Source organism: Thermobia domestica, chromosome 14, assembly GCF_964235325.1.
Source record: "Thermobia domestica chromosome 14, izTheDome1.hap1.1, whole genome shotgun sequence".
NCBI classification, from domain to species: Eukaryota; Metazoa; Arthropoda; class Insecta; order Zygentoma; family Lepismatidae; genus Thermobia; species Thermobia domestica.
In genome coordinates, this window is record NC_137467.1 from 120,170,108 (window position 1) to 120,189,121 (window position 19,014).

Sequence of the window (19,014 nt, forward strand, 5' to 3'; positions counted from 1 at the left end):
CTGTATTATGAATACTCTTAGATTTCTTAAATAAATCCTGACTTTCTATTACTGATAATATCCCTTGGAAGTCCAGTAATTTACTCTAAATAAACCTCCTGACAAAAGTATGAGCATTCTTATTTTTCACCATTACCACCTCTATCAGAAAAATAAAATAAAATGTCATTGGGCAATATGTAATAAAACGTCGATCAGAACAATAAAGTTTTATTCTCCTATATTCCAAAATCATTCTTGAACAGCAACTCATTGTGTATATTATTTTTGTATAACAGAAAATTATAGTTCGCCTGGCTACGGCCGAATCCCAACCTCCCGTTTAGTGGGCGGGTGCTCTATCTTAACTACCAGTGACAAGTCTAGTTTTCTATTTTCACTCAGGCTTTAACTATCCAACCACTTGGTAATAATCAGTAGTGCACATTAACAAGTGAGCAACTATAATAATTTGTGTGCTCAGATATTAGTTTTACTGTCCCTGTTTGTGTCTACAAAATCTGAATTTGATGATGATGATATGAGAACCAGCATAGCAAGATGGTGTGAATGAACGCTTATAGCATTGTAGCTTCATATCGGAATGGCCCCGATTCAAATAATTTCACCAGCCGCACTTTCGTAATGAGTATACGTACAAGATGCATACCAAAATTTCCATTGTACAGAGGGAGAGCTGAAAAGGCTCTTTGGCGAACATGGCAACTAGCAACTCAGTAACGAGCAGTCTGGTTCTTTCTACGTGTACAGCAAGCGGACTGAGTCCCTCGTTCACTCAGCAGCAGATAAAATGCGAGATCAAAAGCAGTGATAAAATGGTGCGATTTCTGATTTAAGAACAAATAAATGATTTTAATATAATTAAAGCAAGTAAATTTAATCCTAGATTATGTTATATCCTTTTGAAATAAATATGAGTTAAAGGCAATATATAAAGGCACGCAGGTTACGTTTGAAATTAAAAGAGCAGCCAGTCACACGAAGAGCGATGTCAAAGTAGTGCGAAAGAGTGGGCTTGTTCGTGACCAAAGTACGGACAAATGAAAGAGCCGGACGTGTCATTCTGCGTGTGATTATTAAATTTGGTATTTATTACCAAATTGACTATAGATTGCCTATCAGAAGAAATTTCAAAGATATAGAAGGACTAGCGGAGGAGGCCGTTGTGTTTCTATAATTATTCTTATTACTTTCATTTCTTCTCATCACTGAAACGTTTGTTACAACGTGTGTGGAACTATGAAATGGAACGTGCTATTGGACTGATGTTTTCATTATCTTCCAAAACCAGGATAAATGCGGATTTATTGGAACTGTTGGCTGAAGTCAAGTAACAAAATATAGATTTTATATTCTGAAATGTCTTTACTCTTACATTAATCTTCACCGAGAATACTGAGCTGAGCAAGTCATCACTTTTACAATATTCTGCGCAGTATTTGTTCCATGGAATGTATTTATTTATTTTAACCATTCTCCCTGATTCCTTCGTATCTTGTCAGTTGAGATCGATCATTTCTCACTTGGAGAACTAATATTGTATAAGGGATCCCTCAAATTACATAAAATGGAAGAATCCTCCTCCTTTTATGCACCGTGTGTGTGTTCTCCCTAAATCTCCGACGTCACTTACGTGATTCGCACTACTCTAACGTATTCATTCAGCAAGTAAATAATTCAGGTCCCATAACCATCGCGGGTAGTAAGAGGCCATACCAGTTATAGTCTATTTTCAGTAATTACCACATTGTTCATTTCTTATGTTTATGCGTCTCTTGAACACTTTACCTGTACGAAGTTAAACGTAGCTATGTTGTTCTAAAGTTCCGTACCACTGTACAAATTACTAAGCCATGGCAGTGTTAAAACAATTTCGTCCTGGCTCTTGTCTACTATGCTCTATTATACCTTGCATCCTAAGATGTCTATAGCAATACTACACGCTCATTATGTTTGGTGCTTTCTTAATGTCATTATTACTGCTCAAGTGTGTTTAACACGTTGGCTGCCATGTGTATGGATTTCCATACAAGCGGCTCCTTCATGCAGCGCCTCGTGTGTGGTTTTCCATACACACAACACTACACACACTTTTTCACGTTCGCTCTATAGGTGTGTATGCTATTATACACACATGGCGTTGAAGTCAAAATTTAATATCCATGTCGCGTGTATGCAAAACCATACACAAGGAAAATGATACATTTATGGGGTTAAAACAAAGTATTAGTGGCGGATTGTTGCCCGGGAGCACAGATGACAAAGGTCAAAATATATATAGTGGCGGTTATAACCGCCACCAGGTTATAGAAGTATTTTTTGTGGACGCTCTGTATATTTCGTAAAGACAGTGATTATTTTTTCGATTTATACTTAATTCTGCGACGCAAATAAGTTCTTTCTTTGGTGGGAATTGCTTCCGTCCCACGCAATTGAACAAAGAAGTCTTTCACTGTTTTTTTTTCATATATATATATATATATATATATATATATATATATATATATATATATATATATATATATATATATATATATATATATATATTTAAGACATTGCTTTGTGGTGAGAACATTTCAGTGAGCGACGAAACTTTTCATTGTTTCTCTCTGACTTATTAATATGCACAGTCTATATTCTACTGTTATTTGGAACTGAATTAAGTGCTTTCTTTAATCGTTTATAGAAATATTGTAGTAGATTAGAGCAGACCAGAGTAGAACTGGAGTCCAAGTGTCTGATCGTCGCCAGCCACACCGCTTTTCCAGTTCGTTATCTGTACTTTCAGACGTTCGAGTTATCGCAATGTCTCGTGCGGCGTGGCCAGTGGACTAAAATTAACATAAATTCTTTTCCATATTCTGTTTGCATGTATCTGCAGGTGATTTAACCTGACTGTTTTTGAGAATGAACTGCCGATTACACCAAGGCAGTTCGTATCTCGAACCTTTTGGTTCGGCGAGTATGACTCCAGGTTTTGAAGCAATAACTACGCACATTGCGTCGAGCTTCAAGTATAATATTGTGCTATGGGGCATTACGCTATTAGCCGATGAAGGACGTTTTCGTACGGCTAGCCCAAACCATTAAGTCCCAGGTTCATATACCTAGTGCGCCAAAAAAGTTATAAACGCGCCCTCCAACATTAGCATTCCATTTTGGAAACTTATTTTGCTGAAGACTCATCTCGACTCTTCAGGACTGTTTGGAGCAGCAACTAGATTACTACGTGGGATTATCCCGGCAACTTTTCCCCCAGTGCTAATCCCCCAAGTGTGTCAATGGTGTGAGAAAAGCATTTATAGTGAAATATCAATTATAATAATCTATATATATATATATATAAATTAAAGTGATAAAGGGCTACAGTGTATTGAAAAAGTAAAGTGTGATTTTGATAATGGAAATAAATATATATATATATATATCCAGTATTAAGTGTTGTGATCGTCTCTCTTCATTATTTTTCTTTTTAATAGTATTCTAATAAATAAATATAGTATCATTTAACCCAATGTGTTTTCGTTGAGTGTATGAATGATGTTTGTGTGCGTTATGGTCTGGATGGCCGTCTGATCGTACGTGAGGTTTTCGAGACGAGACAACCGAACCCCTCGGCGCCTAATGCTCATCTCATCATTGAGACCTATGAGCAATTTGGAAACAATTTTGTAATCCCTTCTTGGAGAGGTCCTTCAACGTCCTACCAGGTAAGTCCAGATCTCAGGAGAATACTTATTGGCAGGACCACGGAGGACAGACTACGATCCGGCAATTACAAATAAATGGACCCGAACAGTGACCCGATACTTGGGCAATTACAAATAAATGACGCCCGAACTACCGACCCAAATTGGGACCGTTGGTGCTGAAATACTTATTATTTCTCTTTCAGCTTAGTACCAGAAATTTGAAGAAAAAAAAAATCTTTTCCAGGTGATTGTAATCATATGTTTTTATGGTACTTTATTTTATTCTAATTATACGTTTTAAGTTTATTTTTGTCCAAGATGGCACAGCAGGAAGTAGATATGGTTACTAAGATAAGTTTACTTTTTAAAGAGAACTGCGCCGAGTTTAGAGAGAATTTTGCCAAGTTAAAACAAACAGCAGATAAAAACGAAGAGAATTTTGCTAGATTAGAACAGGGAAATAGAGAATTTTATTGAGTTAAAGAGTGAGTTAGGTCAGAAATTAGACGCTGTACAAAATAATGTCGCGAAAATAACGAAAGATTAGAAGAGAGTATTAAGACTATAGAAGCCGAGAGTGAACGTAGGAACGAAATCCTTGAACAAAAATAAGATGGAGTAACACTTAAGTTTCATGACAAACTTCACGAAGTCAGTCATAGTACGAAAGAAAGATGCAATCGAACTTTCCACACAGACCAGTGTCAAAGTTAGGCAACAAATTGAAGGAACATGCCATCGTGTAGAATATATAGAAACAAAAGTTTGTAGAATCCAGAATCATTTAGGGGGTTTGCACGAATCCACACAATCCCTCCAAGGTCAGTTGGAATCAGCCTGGGATGTGTGTCAGACTAATAAGGAGCGCTGCGTTAGTTTACATATAGATACAGTCGATAAATTAAATGAGATGCATGACCGTATTGAGGAAATTTCCGAACGTGTAGAAAGGCAAGGAAAAGACATTAAGATGGTGTACGAAGAAGCGAAAGTCATAGATTATAATATGAAAGTAAAAAATGAACCTAATGTCGCACTGAAATACGGGCAATAGATACGAACATAAAAGAAATTAGGCGTGACATGGTAAAGCTCGCTCAGAGAATAGAAAGTACCGAAAATAGAGCGCAGGAATTTGAGCCCTAACTAGTGATAGATATTTCTAAACAAGTTAGAAATAGGCACTACAGTGATTCGGCTTATTCGGAATCTAAGGACACCAGTAGTAGTAACAGTGCAAGTGATGATTCAGAAATCAAGGTTGTATATGATCGAAGGCGTAAGCGTAGTAAAAACTGTTACTTTCACAAGTCATCAGAGAAAAAATACGAAATTGAAAAATGACGTCATGCTTAAAGAAATTTAGTGTTTTCGTAAGTTTCAGGGTGATCCTTCCAGCGAATCAATTCACAATTATTTACAAAGGCTAGAGCTTACAGCTCAATTAGCTAATCTTTCCGATAAATCTGTTTAAGCTCATTCCACATTTGTTGCAAGGAGTTTCATTGAGCTGGTATAACATTAGGAAAGATGACTTTACTATAATCAAATCAAAGAAGCACTTATTGAAGCTTTCGCTGGAAAAGCTACCGTACAACATAGGCTATCAACCTGTAAGAGTACTAGGTTCGATCCCAAGGTACATAATTCCGTACATGATTTCGTGCTGGATCGAAGTGAATAACAATTATTATTCTAGGCCTAAGCTAATAATAACTTCGTGAATTGACACCGCAGTTGCCTGAATTTCTCATATAGACGTAATACAGACTTTGCCTAATAGATTTAAAACTCAACTCTTCCTTCATTCATGTAACAATATTAGGGAATTTTTAGCCGCAATTCAAAAATTAGAAACTTTACATGCTCAGCACAGTCGTAGAGAGGAAAGATACAAGCAGGGTAATAATTATAATGGTAATCAAAATTCCAGTTTCCAGAGTAACCAACGAAATTTTTCGTACAATAAGGGTAACAATCAAAGATACCAAGATCAGCGTGTAAATCACATCAGAATTAACAGGAATCAAAACCAAGGTCGTACGCGACAGGACAATAATAGAAACAGTAGGAATCGACCATCGTGATCACGTGAACAGAGCAATAATGAAGAGCGAAATAGGAATCGCAACTCGCGCGATAATTATAACACCAGACCTGAACGAAAGAACAATAATTCTAGGAATCGACGAAACAATAGTGGTAATAAACAAAACAGAATGGTAACCACAGGAAAAAAGGAAACAAACAATAAGCAACTTTCATTTTATTTTCAGCTACCAACGAAAAAGAAAAAGATGGGAAGAACTACGCATTTCTTTTAAACTTCTTTTTTGCTTTTAGCTTTCGATTGTTCACCGAAAAGTAGCTATTACGTTCTTCTTTCTTTTTGTTTTGATAAGACGACCAACCACTTGTGTTTATGGTTATGAATAACGGGCAACACACAGCTGATTGATTCTTTTCTTTCTTTCTGTCTTTGCTCAGTGTCGTACCTCATATACTCAACTATATACCAATGTTGCAAATCTTATTAATAACTTACTTTTAGTTTAATATTTATTTATTTTTTCTTTCAGATGTTTGAATTTAGGATTTTTAGTAAAAATCAACGCATTCGACATGCGTAGGGGAATTGCATTTTAAAAGCAATTTGAAATCTTGGCGAGATTTCCGCACCCTCAGCCAGTGGGAAGATATTTTGACCTTATTAATATATTTTTATTAAGTGTTTTAAAATTTTAAAATTCTTTTTAGAATCCCTTCCCACTTTACAAATTTTTAAATATGTTATTACATATAATTTACAGTTAATGTTTGATTTTCTTTTTAGAATCCTTTAAAAAAATGTATCGAAACGCCCAGGATGAGAAAATTTTTAGTTGTTAATTATATATATATTTGTGTATTTGTAATTGAAATTCAATATGTAATCTCATGCGTAGAATATGAAATTTTACACTTTTAATCAATGTCAAATTACTTTTTTAGTGTTAATCTTAGATTGTGTTTTTCATTTTGTAGTGTTTATTGTAATTTTGTTGAATCTCATTTACGTCATTTACCCGATTTTAACTCACTTGAATTTCCAGGATGACATGATATATTTCGTTCGAAGAGAAAAGTTTAGAAAGGAAAGTAGGCTAAGCCTTAAACAAGTGAAACAGGCATTTTCTTGTTGGTTAATAGTATGTGCAGGAATGTCGTGTGTATAGTATATCTTCCGAACGAAAGCAGTAATCTTTTATTTTAGAAGAAACTAACGAACAAGAATCATGATGGTGAAAGGTCGTTTTTCTCTCATATTCAGTTTGCTCGCTTACTGTTAATGCCTCAGACAGATCCATTGTCTGCATCTTCTCTGAATCTGAATCGTCTTCCTGCATGTGCATAGTTCCCCCATTCGAAGTCCGGCTGATCTGTAGCCTCCATTCGGAGTCCTCGCTTTCCTTATGGAATCACGGTTCCTTCTGTCTTCTCTACGCCGAATCATTTGAGTTTCATTCCTGTCCACGGAGCCAATCTTCCCTTTCTTCGCAGTCCTCTGGTCCAAAAGGAAGGGTTGCTCAAGTGGAGGAACCTTTTTCATTTTTTCAAAGTGCAGGTTTTGAAATCCTTGCACTTGCAAGCAGCTATGTCAAAAAGTTTTCCCCCAGCTTCCCTGATGAATTCATCCAGTTTAGCGGCATATTGCGGTTTCTCATTATCATCTTTGTAGTTCTTCTTTAGTGCCTGATATACTTCACGTGGAAGCCTTTAATCATCTTGATATAACTGTCGTGACCAACAAATGGGATGGAACACTTTTGGTACAATTCCTCAACTTTTACTGCAACTGTTTCAGCAATAGCAGAAAAACTTGGGTCCTTCTTATTGCCTGCAGCATTTATAATGTTGAACCTCTCTTCTAAGCAACATCGCAGTACATTAAGAATAGTTGGAAGTTGGCAAGGATTCAAGTCCTTTGGCGGTCCGATTATCGGACACTCCATTTCGCTCCGCAATACTTTGTTTGACTTCGGCCTAGAGGTCACGCACTCGTTCTTGTCTACTGGCTTGCAGGAGGCCATTTCGACGCTGTACAAAAATAACAAAAACTTTTTACCTCAATTCCTTGGCTTACGTTCAAAGAAAATGGAACAGATCAACACGTTTTATTTTAATGTTGATTTAATAATTAATATCTAACTGCACTAAAATAAAAACAAAACTTTTAACCTCACATTGAACGCCACGTATTGATTGTTTCTGATTTGTACGTACAACACTCTTCTGAACCGCTTGCTAACAATTACCAATTCCAACTAGTTTACTCTTTACTACGTACAGTGTTGCCAACTGAACAATTGGCAATTTATCTATTAAAAAAATCAGAATTTGTTTTACGGGCATAATTAAAATATTATAAAGATTTTCAAACAAGTAGGATTTTGGTGAAATTTTGACATTTTTTGGCAGTTCTGAGGAACCTATAGATATTCATTGATATAGCTGAATTTTTTTACTGTTGCTAAAGAATGTGATGAATACGTTTTGCATTGATCTTGTATCCTATTCATAAATGTAAAACAGCAAGTATCTAAAAAAAAATTACCTTCAAACAACAAAATATTGTGTGTGGCAACATTAGTTTTCACAAAAAGTGAGGTTTCAACTGATCAATCTACATAGTAGTAATAGCAATATTGAAAATGCTTATGTGTTTTAAATTATGTGATCGAAAAGGTTGAAGATAAACAAAATATTAACTCATTGAAGCTATAGGATACATAAGAACAGTAGAGCTAGGTACAAAGATAGGCCCACTGTTCTTATAACAAACAGGAGTTAATGTCGAATACAGTTAACAACATGCACAGACATTGGCCTGGAAGCATTTTTTTTCCCCTTCTCGAAGCACTGTCAGAGGTGGAAATGAAAAGATTTAAATACTTAGGAGGTACATTTGTTCAAATATGAAGTTCGGGAAGTAACAATGCATGTTTATGGCAAAATGAATTTTACTACTCCGCACAAAAGCTTGTCGCGACAAAATATCGATAAACTTAACAACAAGGCTTAAGACGGACGGAACATCATTAGTATGGGAAATGTGGCTACTGTTTCGTCGCACCAATGAGCTTATGAGAACAGCTACAGTTTACTTCTTCAATGTCGTATGTGGTACCCTGAAGAAATACCTTTCGACGCCCATGGAACTGTAATGGAACGGAAAGAGAGGAACAGTAATACGAATAAGATGTATGTGCTTATGAAATTTGTTTTTGTAATTTATCTGGATGGTATCTTTACTATTGAAAAACTCAAATTATAATGTACTAAAATTTAATTCATTTACGGGTAGAATTGCATAGAAAGATCATCATGTAACATTACGTTAGCAACAAACTCCTGTATTCATGCGCGAGTCCTTGTGGCTGGCGTGAGCTTTGGTCACGTCAGTTGAAAGGAAGAATTTACCGTAACCATGACCTGACCGCCTGTATCCCTGACTCCGCCTGTTTGTTAAGTGCCCAAGGGAGTGTGCCTTCACGAGTTAATGCTTGAATTGGTCTCTAGTTACGTTAACTTGAAAAAGGAGAGACATCGGTCTGATAGAAACGAGAATTCTACTGAGCGAGAAAAACAAGGGGAGGATTAATTTTCCAGCTTTATCTCCTTTTTACTGTTTGTTTCGATTTCCATATTCTTCAAGTTCCTTCTGTTTTGTGTGTTAACGTGCAGACAGTAGAAGAGAGGAGATTGACCAGGCCCAGCTGTTAAAATAATACGGTATATAAAGAAAAAGATTTCTTGTAGTGATCTTTTCTTTGTTCTTTGTCTGATATTTGTTCAACGGTTGTCTTCTTGCTTCCTTAAGTATTTAGGATTTAATTCTTTGCTGTTAGCTGAACTTAAAGAGTCGATTTTTCGATCCGCTTGTTTGTTTAGGAATTTAGTGTCCCTTTTGAATCAATCAAACTAGAGTTAAAATATCGCCTTGTTTTTCGGCACTGAGATTCAAAATCAGTCAGTATTAGTGCCTTAAGGCAGCTCATCCTTTATAACAAAGGTATTCGACTATTTTTTCGAGTGTTTATATCTCGCTATTTAAAGTGCTCAAAAATTTGTCATTAAGTAGTAATTGACTGGAATAGGTTTTGGATTAACGATAGATTGTTTATTGATGTTCTTCTGAAACTTTGAGCTTTAAATTGATTGCTATTTAAGTAATACAGTGGATGGTTGTTGAACCTTTGAAAGTATTTTTGCTTGATTAAATTAGGACTGAGTACTATATTATATTATATATAAACTTGTTAAACGGGAAAATTTCAGTTGAATTTTTGAATTAATTCTTTATTAAAGATTAGATATCACTGTTAATAGGAAAATTGAGAATCAAATTGTTATATACAGATTGATTCAGTGCAGTTAGTTAAATTTGGATATTGATTTGGTTTGTTATTTAACACATTGATCGCCAGTGTATATTTTGTAAATTTTACTGTCAGCGCCAAGTTGACGTGTATCAGAAATGATACACGAAGCGCGAGCGGAATACACTTAAAGAAAAGTATTCAACTGACACCAGAATTATTGCTCCAATATGATTTTCCGGCGCCCTGACTACAGGTAAGATGTGTTAAATAAACCAGCATGTGTATCAGATCATATACACTGGTGGTACAAAGAAGTTCATTGTATATCAGAAATGATACACGAAGCGTAGGCGGAAGATGCCGTGTGTATCAGTGATACACACGGCGATCAATGTGTTAATTACCGTAAATAACTGTTAATTTATACGAAAATAAATTGTTATTGAATTGAGTTTGAGCATTTGGTATTTAAAAACCATTGTAATTTCCCTATTATTCGTTTGAAGGTTTTACATTACTGTCATTCAGAAACAGGTCCTCAAAAACAGTTCCAATATTAAGATTTAAATTTTGTTTCTAGTACTATTTTTCAGGATCACGGTTTAGTCACCCAAGCACCCCACTGCATTAAGAACAGCTGTTCCGTTCAACCTTCGATTTGCTTATCATATTGAATTCCTTTTATTTATTTATTTATTTCGTGGGTTTGAGTTGCACGTCGAATGTTGGTTTTTCTTAGCGCGGGAGCGTTACAGAGTGCGTGGAAGAGTTTGCTGGAAAGCCTGAGTAGAAGTTTATAGAACAAACCTATGGGCAGTATGGTATACATATCCAAAATTTACTTGTTTCGCATAGGATAGAATCTAATGCCATACTCTATTTCTGCTGCGATGAATCTCCGGCTCCTTAAGTTAGGAAATTTGTTATATCTTTATGACCCTACACATATTGGTCAAATAAGAAGCCAATTTACTGGGCAAGTAACAGGGTCTACTCATTCTTTCACCTACAAATATTAACGGGAAATTAATCTGCCTTTCTTAATCGGCTGTTCAACACATGCTCTCAAAATGTACTGTAGAATTATAAGGGGGGACACTACCTCCCAACCATTTAATGACTAACTCTTATCAAATAATAAATGAGCAATAGTTATAAGCTGCTGAAAGTTAGAGAAATGAGGTTTCTGATACGACTTAGCTTAAAAACCATTTATCATCATCATCATAGGTATTCTGCCTTTATTGGCAGGTCACTTGCCGCAGCTGAGAAGCTTCCATGCTCTACGGTCCTCCGCTAACCTTTTCGTCTTCGCGTATGATCTTTCTGTTTTAATATCATCCATTAATTGTAGTCTCCTTCGCCCCCTCCCTCTTTCCCCGCCACCATACTCTCTAGGATGTCCCTCATGATACAATCTCTTCATGTCCCTCATGATACAATCTCGCAATGTCCCAACCAGTTTCTCTTCCTCTTCCTAATAATATCTAAAAGTGTTCTTTTCTCACCCACCATTTCTAACACTCTCTCATTCGTTTTCCGCTCGACCCAACTAATTCTTTCCATTTTTCTCCACACCCTTATTTCGAAGGCTTCCAGTCGATTTTCGTCACCTTTACGTAATGTCCACGTTTCCGCCTCATACAGTACAACACTCCATTTAAACGAACTCTTATGAGCTATGTACACGAGCAAAGTTCTAAAATCCGCATCTGCGGTCAGTGCTATATTTACCAACCAATTTTCAAAGAATAAGTTAACTGCACGGAAAATCATTATACCTAATTTTTCCTCGTATTTTAACGAGGTTGTTCCTCGTTAAATTATTGACTCAAATCCAGTCAAAAGATTTGCTGCAACTATCAAACAACTCTTTTCTCTCTCGAAAACTCGTATCAAAATTAACCTACCTGGAAAAATAAATCTACGGAAGAGTAAAACAAATGAACGCATAATCAGTCAGCTAAGCAATCTATCAAACTTTGTTTTCTACTGTATTATTATTATTGTTATTAATTTTTAACGAGTGCCTCAAGCTGAGGCTAGTAAACGAAAAGTGCAGAGTCTATGTTTAACAGAAAATCATAAATTAAATACTACAGAATGAAACGATTGCAGGTATCAAATATTCTTCTAGCAAAATAACTTCACTAAATGCACACACACACACACACACACACACACACACACACATTATGTATCAGCCTTATCCAATGACCACTACTGACAATATAAGCAAATATTAATGATAATGGACACCCAAATTGAAAATAACGTAAGGTAATGCTAATGTATACTAATGAATACAGCGTAAATGTAAAAGTCGTGACTTTTTTCTAATACTTTTATTAGCAAACTTAAAGCTACCGTTTAGCTATTAAAACATAGCTCTTTAATAATGACTTTTATTCTACAACTTACAAATGCAAAAGCATCTTCCAAGTATTGGAATATCTAAATATTCTCATGATTTTACTTAAATTATAGGACAGAGGTAAATTATTTCTAAAATGAGCCTTACTTTCTGGCAACTTCTCCTCAATGCTCCCTTTGCTTCCGATGGAGGTATCAGATATTGATGAAATATCTTCGAGCGAGTCTGTGCGACGAAGTTTCTCTGGTGGGCCAAGACGAAAATCTGTATCGTCGTTACTCGATGGCTCTATGCTACTCTTGATGACTTCTTTCGGTTTCTGCGCGTAATTCCGCGATTTTGAAGCTCTGGTTTGTCTAGACATCTTACCTTTTGTTTCTATTTTCTCCCTCGCCTCAGCCTGCTTTATCTCCGCTATCTTTTCTTTCCGTTTATCCTTCCTTCTTTTCTCAATCCCTTTTTTACCCTCTTCATGTTTCGACACGCGACCACCTGATTTTGAGGATTCCCGTCGTTTCTCTGTCTGTTTAGTTTCACTAACCTGCTTACTTTCGCTATCCTGTTTAGTTTCACTAACCTGCTTAGTTTCAAACAATGATTCGATATTTTTCTTGTGACTAAGTTTGTGTTTCTGAATATCTTGTCTCACGGAAGACTTTTGTTCGATATCCGACTTCTGTTTAGGAGTGTCAGTTTTGCTAGGACTAATTTCTGACTTTGGTGGATTGTGTTTTGCTTCACGTTTTTCTGAATTAGCAGACTCTTTAACGTGAGTTCTAGCTACATATTGGATATCACTACTTTTAGCACTACTCTGAGACTTACTTTGAACATCTTTAGAAGAATTTCTGACACTGTCGGAAGAATCACATTTCACTACCGTTGATTCGCTTTTATTTTTATTTGAGAGATTAGATCTGACAGGAGAACTAGATTTCAAAGGGGAACATAACTTCGAGGGTGAACGGACTGCCGCTCTAAATGGAGATGATCTGTGGTTGGACGCCTTTGACACAGATGATGGCGAATTTAACCTTTTCCTAGCAGGAGAACTATTTCCAGACGATATCGTGGAAGAAGACGGAATTTTAGATGCTGAAGGGCATTCCCGAGATCTTTCACTTGTTTGCATAACTTCAGATGCAGGTACTTTTGAAACGTTTCCTGAGTCTCTATTTAATCGAGGGTCTTTAAGCCGAGCACTACTACTTTCTTTGGTATTTTGTTTTGACTTTGTTTCTAAATTATGCACCATATCAGTCGCTGAACTTAACTGCCTCAGTCGTGGGTCTCGTGGTGGTTTTGCTTCCTTATGACTTCTGGTTTCAGGTCGCACTGGTACTCCCAAATCTGATGGCATCTGAAAGTTAAAAAGTTTGTTTAAGTACAGACTTAAAAACACAACTTTATGATTATAGTCCCTAAATTATTTTTTTTGCCCACAAACGTAACTAAGCATGAAGTTCTATTTACGAAGAATTACCTTTGTAACGTAAGTTTCAGGTACTCAGAACTTATCCTGGAATAAACCTGTCATGAAGACATTTGGAATTAGCGTAATGGATTACAGCTGGGAAAATATAGTGTGTGAAATTTACGTTGCGTGATGGGAACAACTTGAAAAGGATGAAGTAACACAGTACGGTTGAGAGAGAACAAAGGCGATGGGTCTAAATATGTGCTGAACATACTCCAGCAATTTCAAACTGCCGGCTGGTGGCTTAAGTTCTTCGAAGCTTCGTACCAGGAAGTTTAGTTTAAGACACCACGAAACTGAATTCCAACTACCATTAGTATTTTGATGTAAAGCCTTGATTATCATGTTTTATACATCTATCACTTTGAACTTAAATATTCGTAAGTTTATTAAGACTCAAACTATTATTACCAAATAATAATAATAATAATAATAATAATAATAATAATAATAATAATAATAATAATAATAATAATAATAATAATAATAATAATAATAATAATAATAATAAGAAGAAGAAGAAGAAGAAGAAGAAGAAAAGCTATTCACGAACAAGTTTTTACATTGAAAGTATGGGCTTATTAAAGGGAGTTCAAAAACTTAATATTCTCAATCTACCTCATTGTATCAGAGCATTAATCCTACACCCATGATGGCTGCTGAGTAATGGCTTTAAATTATTGTCTGAAAAGTTACACCGAAGTAACAACTTTAAATTCAAGATTTATTTTAGGATGTAACTTATTTTAACTTTTGGAAACAATGAAATATGAACCTAAGTTATTGGTTTCCAATGACTGTGGTTATACTTTCTGGGGCGGATGGCTTAATTCGGATTGCTTATTATTTGTTCCTTTTTTTCCTAATAGTGTCGTAGTACTAAATTTGTAACTAATAAGAAAAACTAGAAACCTAATAAAATTAAGCAAATTTACGTAATTTGAAAAAAGTAATTCAAGCGAGAAAATTAGAATTTATGGAAAATATAATAGTTGACTATGACTATTGTGATGGACTTCGAAATGGAAATTATGAACAATGAGCGAATCCTCATGTGTTTTATTGGGTTTTCAAAACCTTAAAAACAATAGTTATTTCAATAAATTCAAGAATTCCAGAATGCATAATAATTGCAGACATTTTAGAATGCATGATAATTCTAGGAAAAGGAAGAAAACTTAATTGCATTCTGTACTTTGAATTTAATCCGTGTCGCCAAAATTTTGCCTGGATTTTGTCCTGCACTGCCACCTTCCCTGCAACGTGTCCCTGTAAAGAAGTTTCTTCTTGGGAAGCTCACTCATTTCCATTCCTGTTCTATCTTGAATCTGATATAATTAGCAGCTTCTTCAACCGACAAGTTTTAAAGAACAGAACGAAAGATACAAGTTTAATTTTATACAATTATACACAAGAATTATTTTAAAACTCTCTTCCTCCAAGACAAATGTAAAACCGCACATGATCTTCTGTACCCATACAACATTGTAACTTCCTTTGGCAGTAACATTAATAGTTGTTTCATGTTCTTAATGATTTCATTTCGTTTAATTACACAGTAATTATTTTATACGACGCAAAAATTGATGTTTCATTATTTTCTTGTTTTGCTTTAGTTTATCTAAAGCATTAAAGAACCACATATAATAATGCGCATTTTCCAGCTCTCCAAACTATGTTACGCATGTGTCGAAAGACTTACAGAACTGCTGTGTCCGTCCTTCTGTTGATAGGTATAAGAGCAAAAACGCACAAGACATATCGAGAATTAGTCTTTTGCAATAGATTCAGCGTTCCAAGAAAAATTCCACCTCCTCCGTTAATCATCTATTAAAATCGGAAGTGGCTCGAAGTAACCATTTCGGTTTTAACCGTAGACAATAGTAATAAAGAGCGACGAACTGTTGTCTGTGATCTAGTCACAGTCTCAAGAGAACACATCACAACTAGTAACACTACGAGTTGAAATTTACTACTACGTATGATTTTAATACTTATTTTCATAGAGCAAAAACGGTGAGACAATCCGTCCAGGTCCATCATTAGCCAGACTTACTCTTCCAGTATGAATACGCTAATTATACCAGTGACGTTAACAAACACTAATTATACCAGTGATTTTAGCAATATTCTAGTACTTAATTTTCCTTCGTGTCTTCTGTCGTCAACATCGTTCTCGACTACAAGTGAAAACTCGCCCAAAACCTGTTATTTCCACACCAGTTCCATTAAATATTTTTCATAACAATACCAGCACTGATGTGCAGCTACCATCAACAAACACATCGAAAACCAAATGATATTTTTCAGTTTAACGTCCCACGTTGATGCCCTTTAGGCTAAGGGAGACTATGATTAAGACAAGAGAGTTATTGAAGAATTGGTGGAATACGAATGTGGGAGGAAACGGGAGTACCCCCCCCAAAAAAACACGGACACGTTGTCTACCACAAACTTGACCGAGGATCGAACTCGGGACCCCACAACACACACTTCGGATGTCACCGTCAATGAAACAGTGTATTTATATTAATTATATACGCCAAAGCTCAAATATCCTTTTCCTTATGGGAAATGAAGTGTCAAATACATATTCTGCCTTGGACAAAGGACTAACTATTTAACGCTTTTTCCTTTACAACCATTTCTTTACCAAACCAGTATTTAGTGCAATCATTTTAGTGCATTTCAGAGCTGATTCATCTGTATCAATGCAATTCTACGAAAATCAATAACCCTCTGGCTTATTTTTTAAACTGAGCTGGGGATGTAATATCCTACACGTGCTCCATATTTGCAAACAAGACTACGTGCTTATTTGTAAACAAAACCTCGTGTTCTCTTACTACAACTATTACGAGCAAGCAGACGACAGGCATCGTCTAGACACGTGACAAGAGGAATACTAGCGCTACCGTTGTCTATAATGAATGAAAAAAAAAAAAAAAAAAACGCTGCAGAAACTCCAATGGTATCACTTTTGTCTGGTCATCTCCTCTTAGATTGCCGAGCTCAGAGATACAAACCTAATCCAAGTCTCTCAGCTTGCCTTGAGCTCTGAGGTCTCCTGCCCACTTAGCTTGCCTGAAGTACAAAGTTAAACTGGCCCAAAACGTAGTGTGGCAAGCAGGTTATTTAACACAGGACGCAGCCACTCCGCCAGTGTCGTTAGTTAGCTTTAGTGGCAATGACGACGAGTGCTCAACAACGTGAACTGTTTCTGTGTTCTAACTCTGACATAATAATGCGGCAGCAACTCAGAACAGTTACTATGCGAAAGGGAAAAGTGCAGTGAACAACCGGACAGCAACTTGTTGCTTCCAGAAATTCCGTGCAAGTTGTTAAACGTCGGAGATTAGCCAAGGTCAGGCCGTCGTAGGATAACAGATTGACCTCATACGACACGCAATTCAGGAAAATTCATCCACCAGTGCATGACAATTGTCAAACAAATACGGCATATTCCAATTCACAGCAGTGCCTCAACTTACGAACTCGGAAAAACCAACAAGAGCTGCAGCATTGTGCTACAGTTTGACCCTCGCTCAAGCCCAGAGGAAAGTGGATGTGTGGCGACAAATGCTGTAAAATACGCGTGATGTGAGTTTCCTGAAGTATATTGTCACATTCAACGAAAAGAGGGTATTTTTCCAAAATCAGGATGTTCAAAAACAATGGTTAAGCAAGTGCTAAGTTCCAGAATCGGTTGTCATACAGGGCCATTTCAATCACAGAAGTGCGCCAAAATTACGAGTACTTCACTGAGTTCGTTCCTAGCGGTCGTTATTATAAATATCGATCTTTCGAACAGTTGGAGAGGATGTATGCTGCATTACGCCAAAAATATCCTGCATAGGTGAACCAAAAGCGCGTCCTGCTACAACAGGATAACGCGAAATTAGACCTGATTCGAAAAAATGCAACAAAAATGCAGAAGCTCGATGGCATCGAACTGGTATCACTCGCCACAGTCCTGAACCTGCCTCTTCGGATTACTACTTGTTTCGATCCATGACGCACTTCCTGAAATTACGACGCTTCATAATCCAGAAGGAGGAAACAGCAGTGATTGATTTATATGCCAATTCCGTGCAACCACAGGGCAAGATGTGATATCGAGGTGGATTTAAAACAGGCAAGAGGATGGCTACAGAAGTCGAACACGAGGACCTATACTTCGAATGTTAACCTGTTTTCATTGCACGGTAATATATATATTCTGTTCCAGAATATTATAAAACTTATGACTCAGTCTTTTATATTGGAAAAAAAAATGAACTTATGGTTTCTAGAAAGGGGAATACGCCTTAATTGTTACATATTTAAAATAACTTGTCTAGAAAATCCCACAAATACGTTACTGCACCAAAGGAACTCACTAACTGGGTGCCCCTTAATACCCTCTTGGGTCGGGACCCACAGTGATTTGTTATGGCACTGATGATAGTGTGCCAAATCACATTGCTAGAGCTGTTGAGGCGCGAATTCTGAACATCGGGATAAACTACACTTCCCCTCGCTACCAAGTCCCGACATTTCAATATTATTGAATAACTATGCTCAATTCTGAGCTCATATTGTAGATCAGATATTCTGCTTCATCAACAGTGACGAAGTAAAGGTTTAACAGTCCTCACTGCATAAACAAAGATTTAGCAGTTATCTGGAAATCAGTAAGTCCCAAGTTCACAACAACTCAGCGCTATTCTGCAGGCTAACAGTGATCCTACGATCCTATATTTGTCAGGTAAGACGTAACTTTTTTAGGTGTTTCCATTATTTTCATAATATGTAATTTGCTAATTAATATATTTTTACACTTGTTACGTTACAACTGTTTAAAATATAACATTTTACTTGCAGAAATAGCCTTGAAGGAATCCACTAGAGACAAGTTTTACGAAGCTAACCATAATATACACTAACTATACTCAGACATTAAGTAATCAAATGAATAACAATTTGAAGTTGTGCAGTTACAATTAGGATAAGTATAATTTATCATCGAAGAAACAAAATAGAAGACCAAGATTGAACCCCCTTATCCTTACGTAGTACTTGAAAGCTCTTTATTTCTTTAACCATATGAAATCTTTATTGCATGCCTAT

At 36.2% G+C, this 19,014-nt stretch overlaps 1 protein-coding gene across 4 annotated transcripts in view; it reads right to left on the reverse strand.

The window, feature by feature from the left end:
* The window catches only part of LOC145670295 (uncharacterized), a 244,463-nt gene that overhangs the window by 132,838 nt on the left and 92,611 nt on the right, over window positions 1-19,014 (reverse strand). For all 4 annotated transcript variants that reach the window (XM_081738762.1, XM_081738760.1, XM_081738759.1 and 1 more), the window contains one exon: window positions 12,576-13,788. In XM_081738762.1, the coding sequence (XP_081594888.1) occupies window positions 12,576-13,788 (1,213 nt within the window). The remainder of the gene's footprint in view (window positions 1-12,575; window positions 13,789-19,014) is intronic.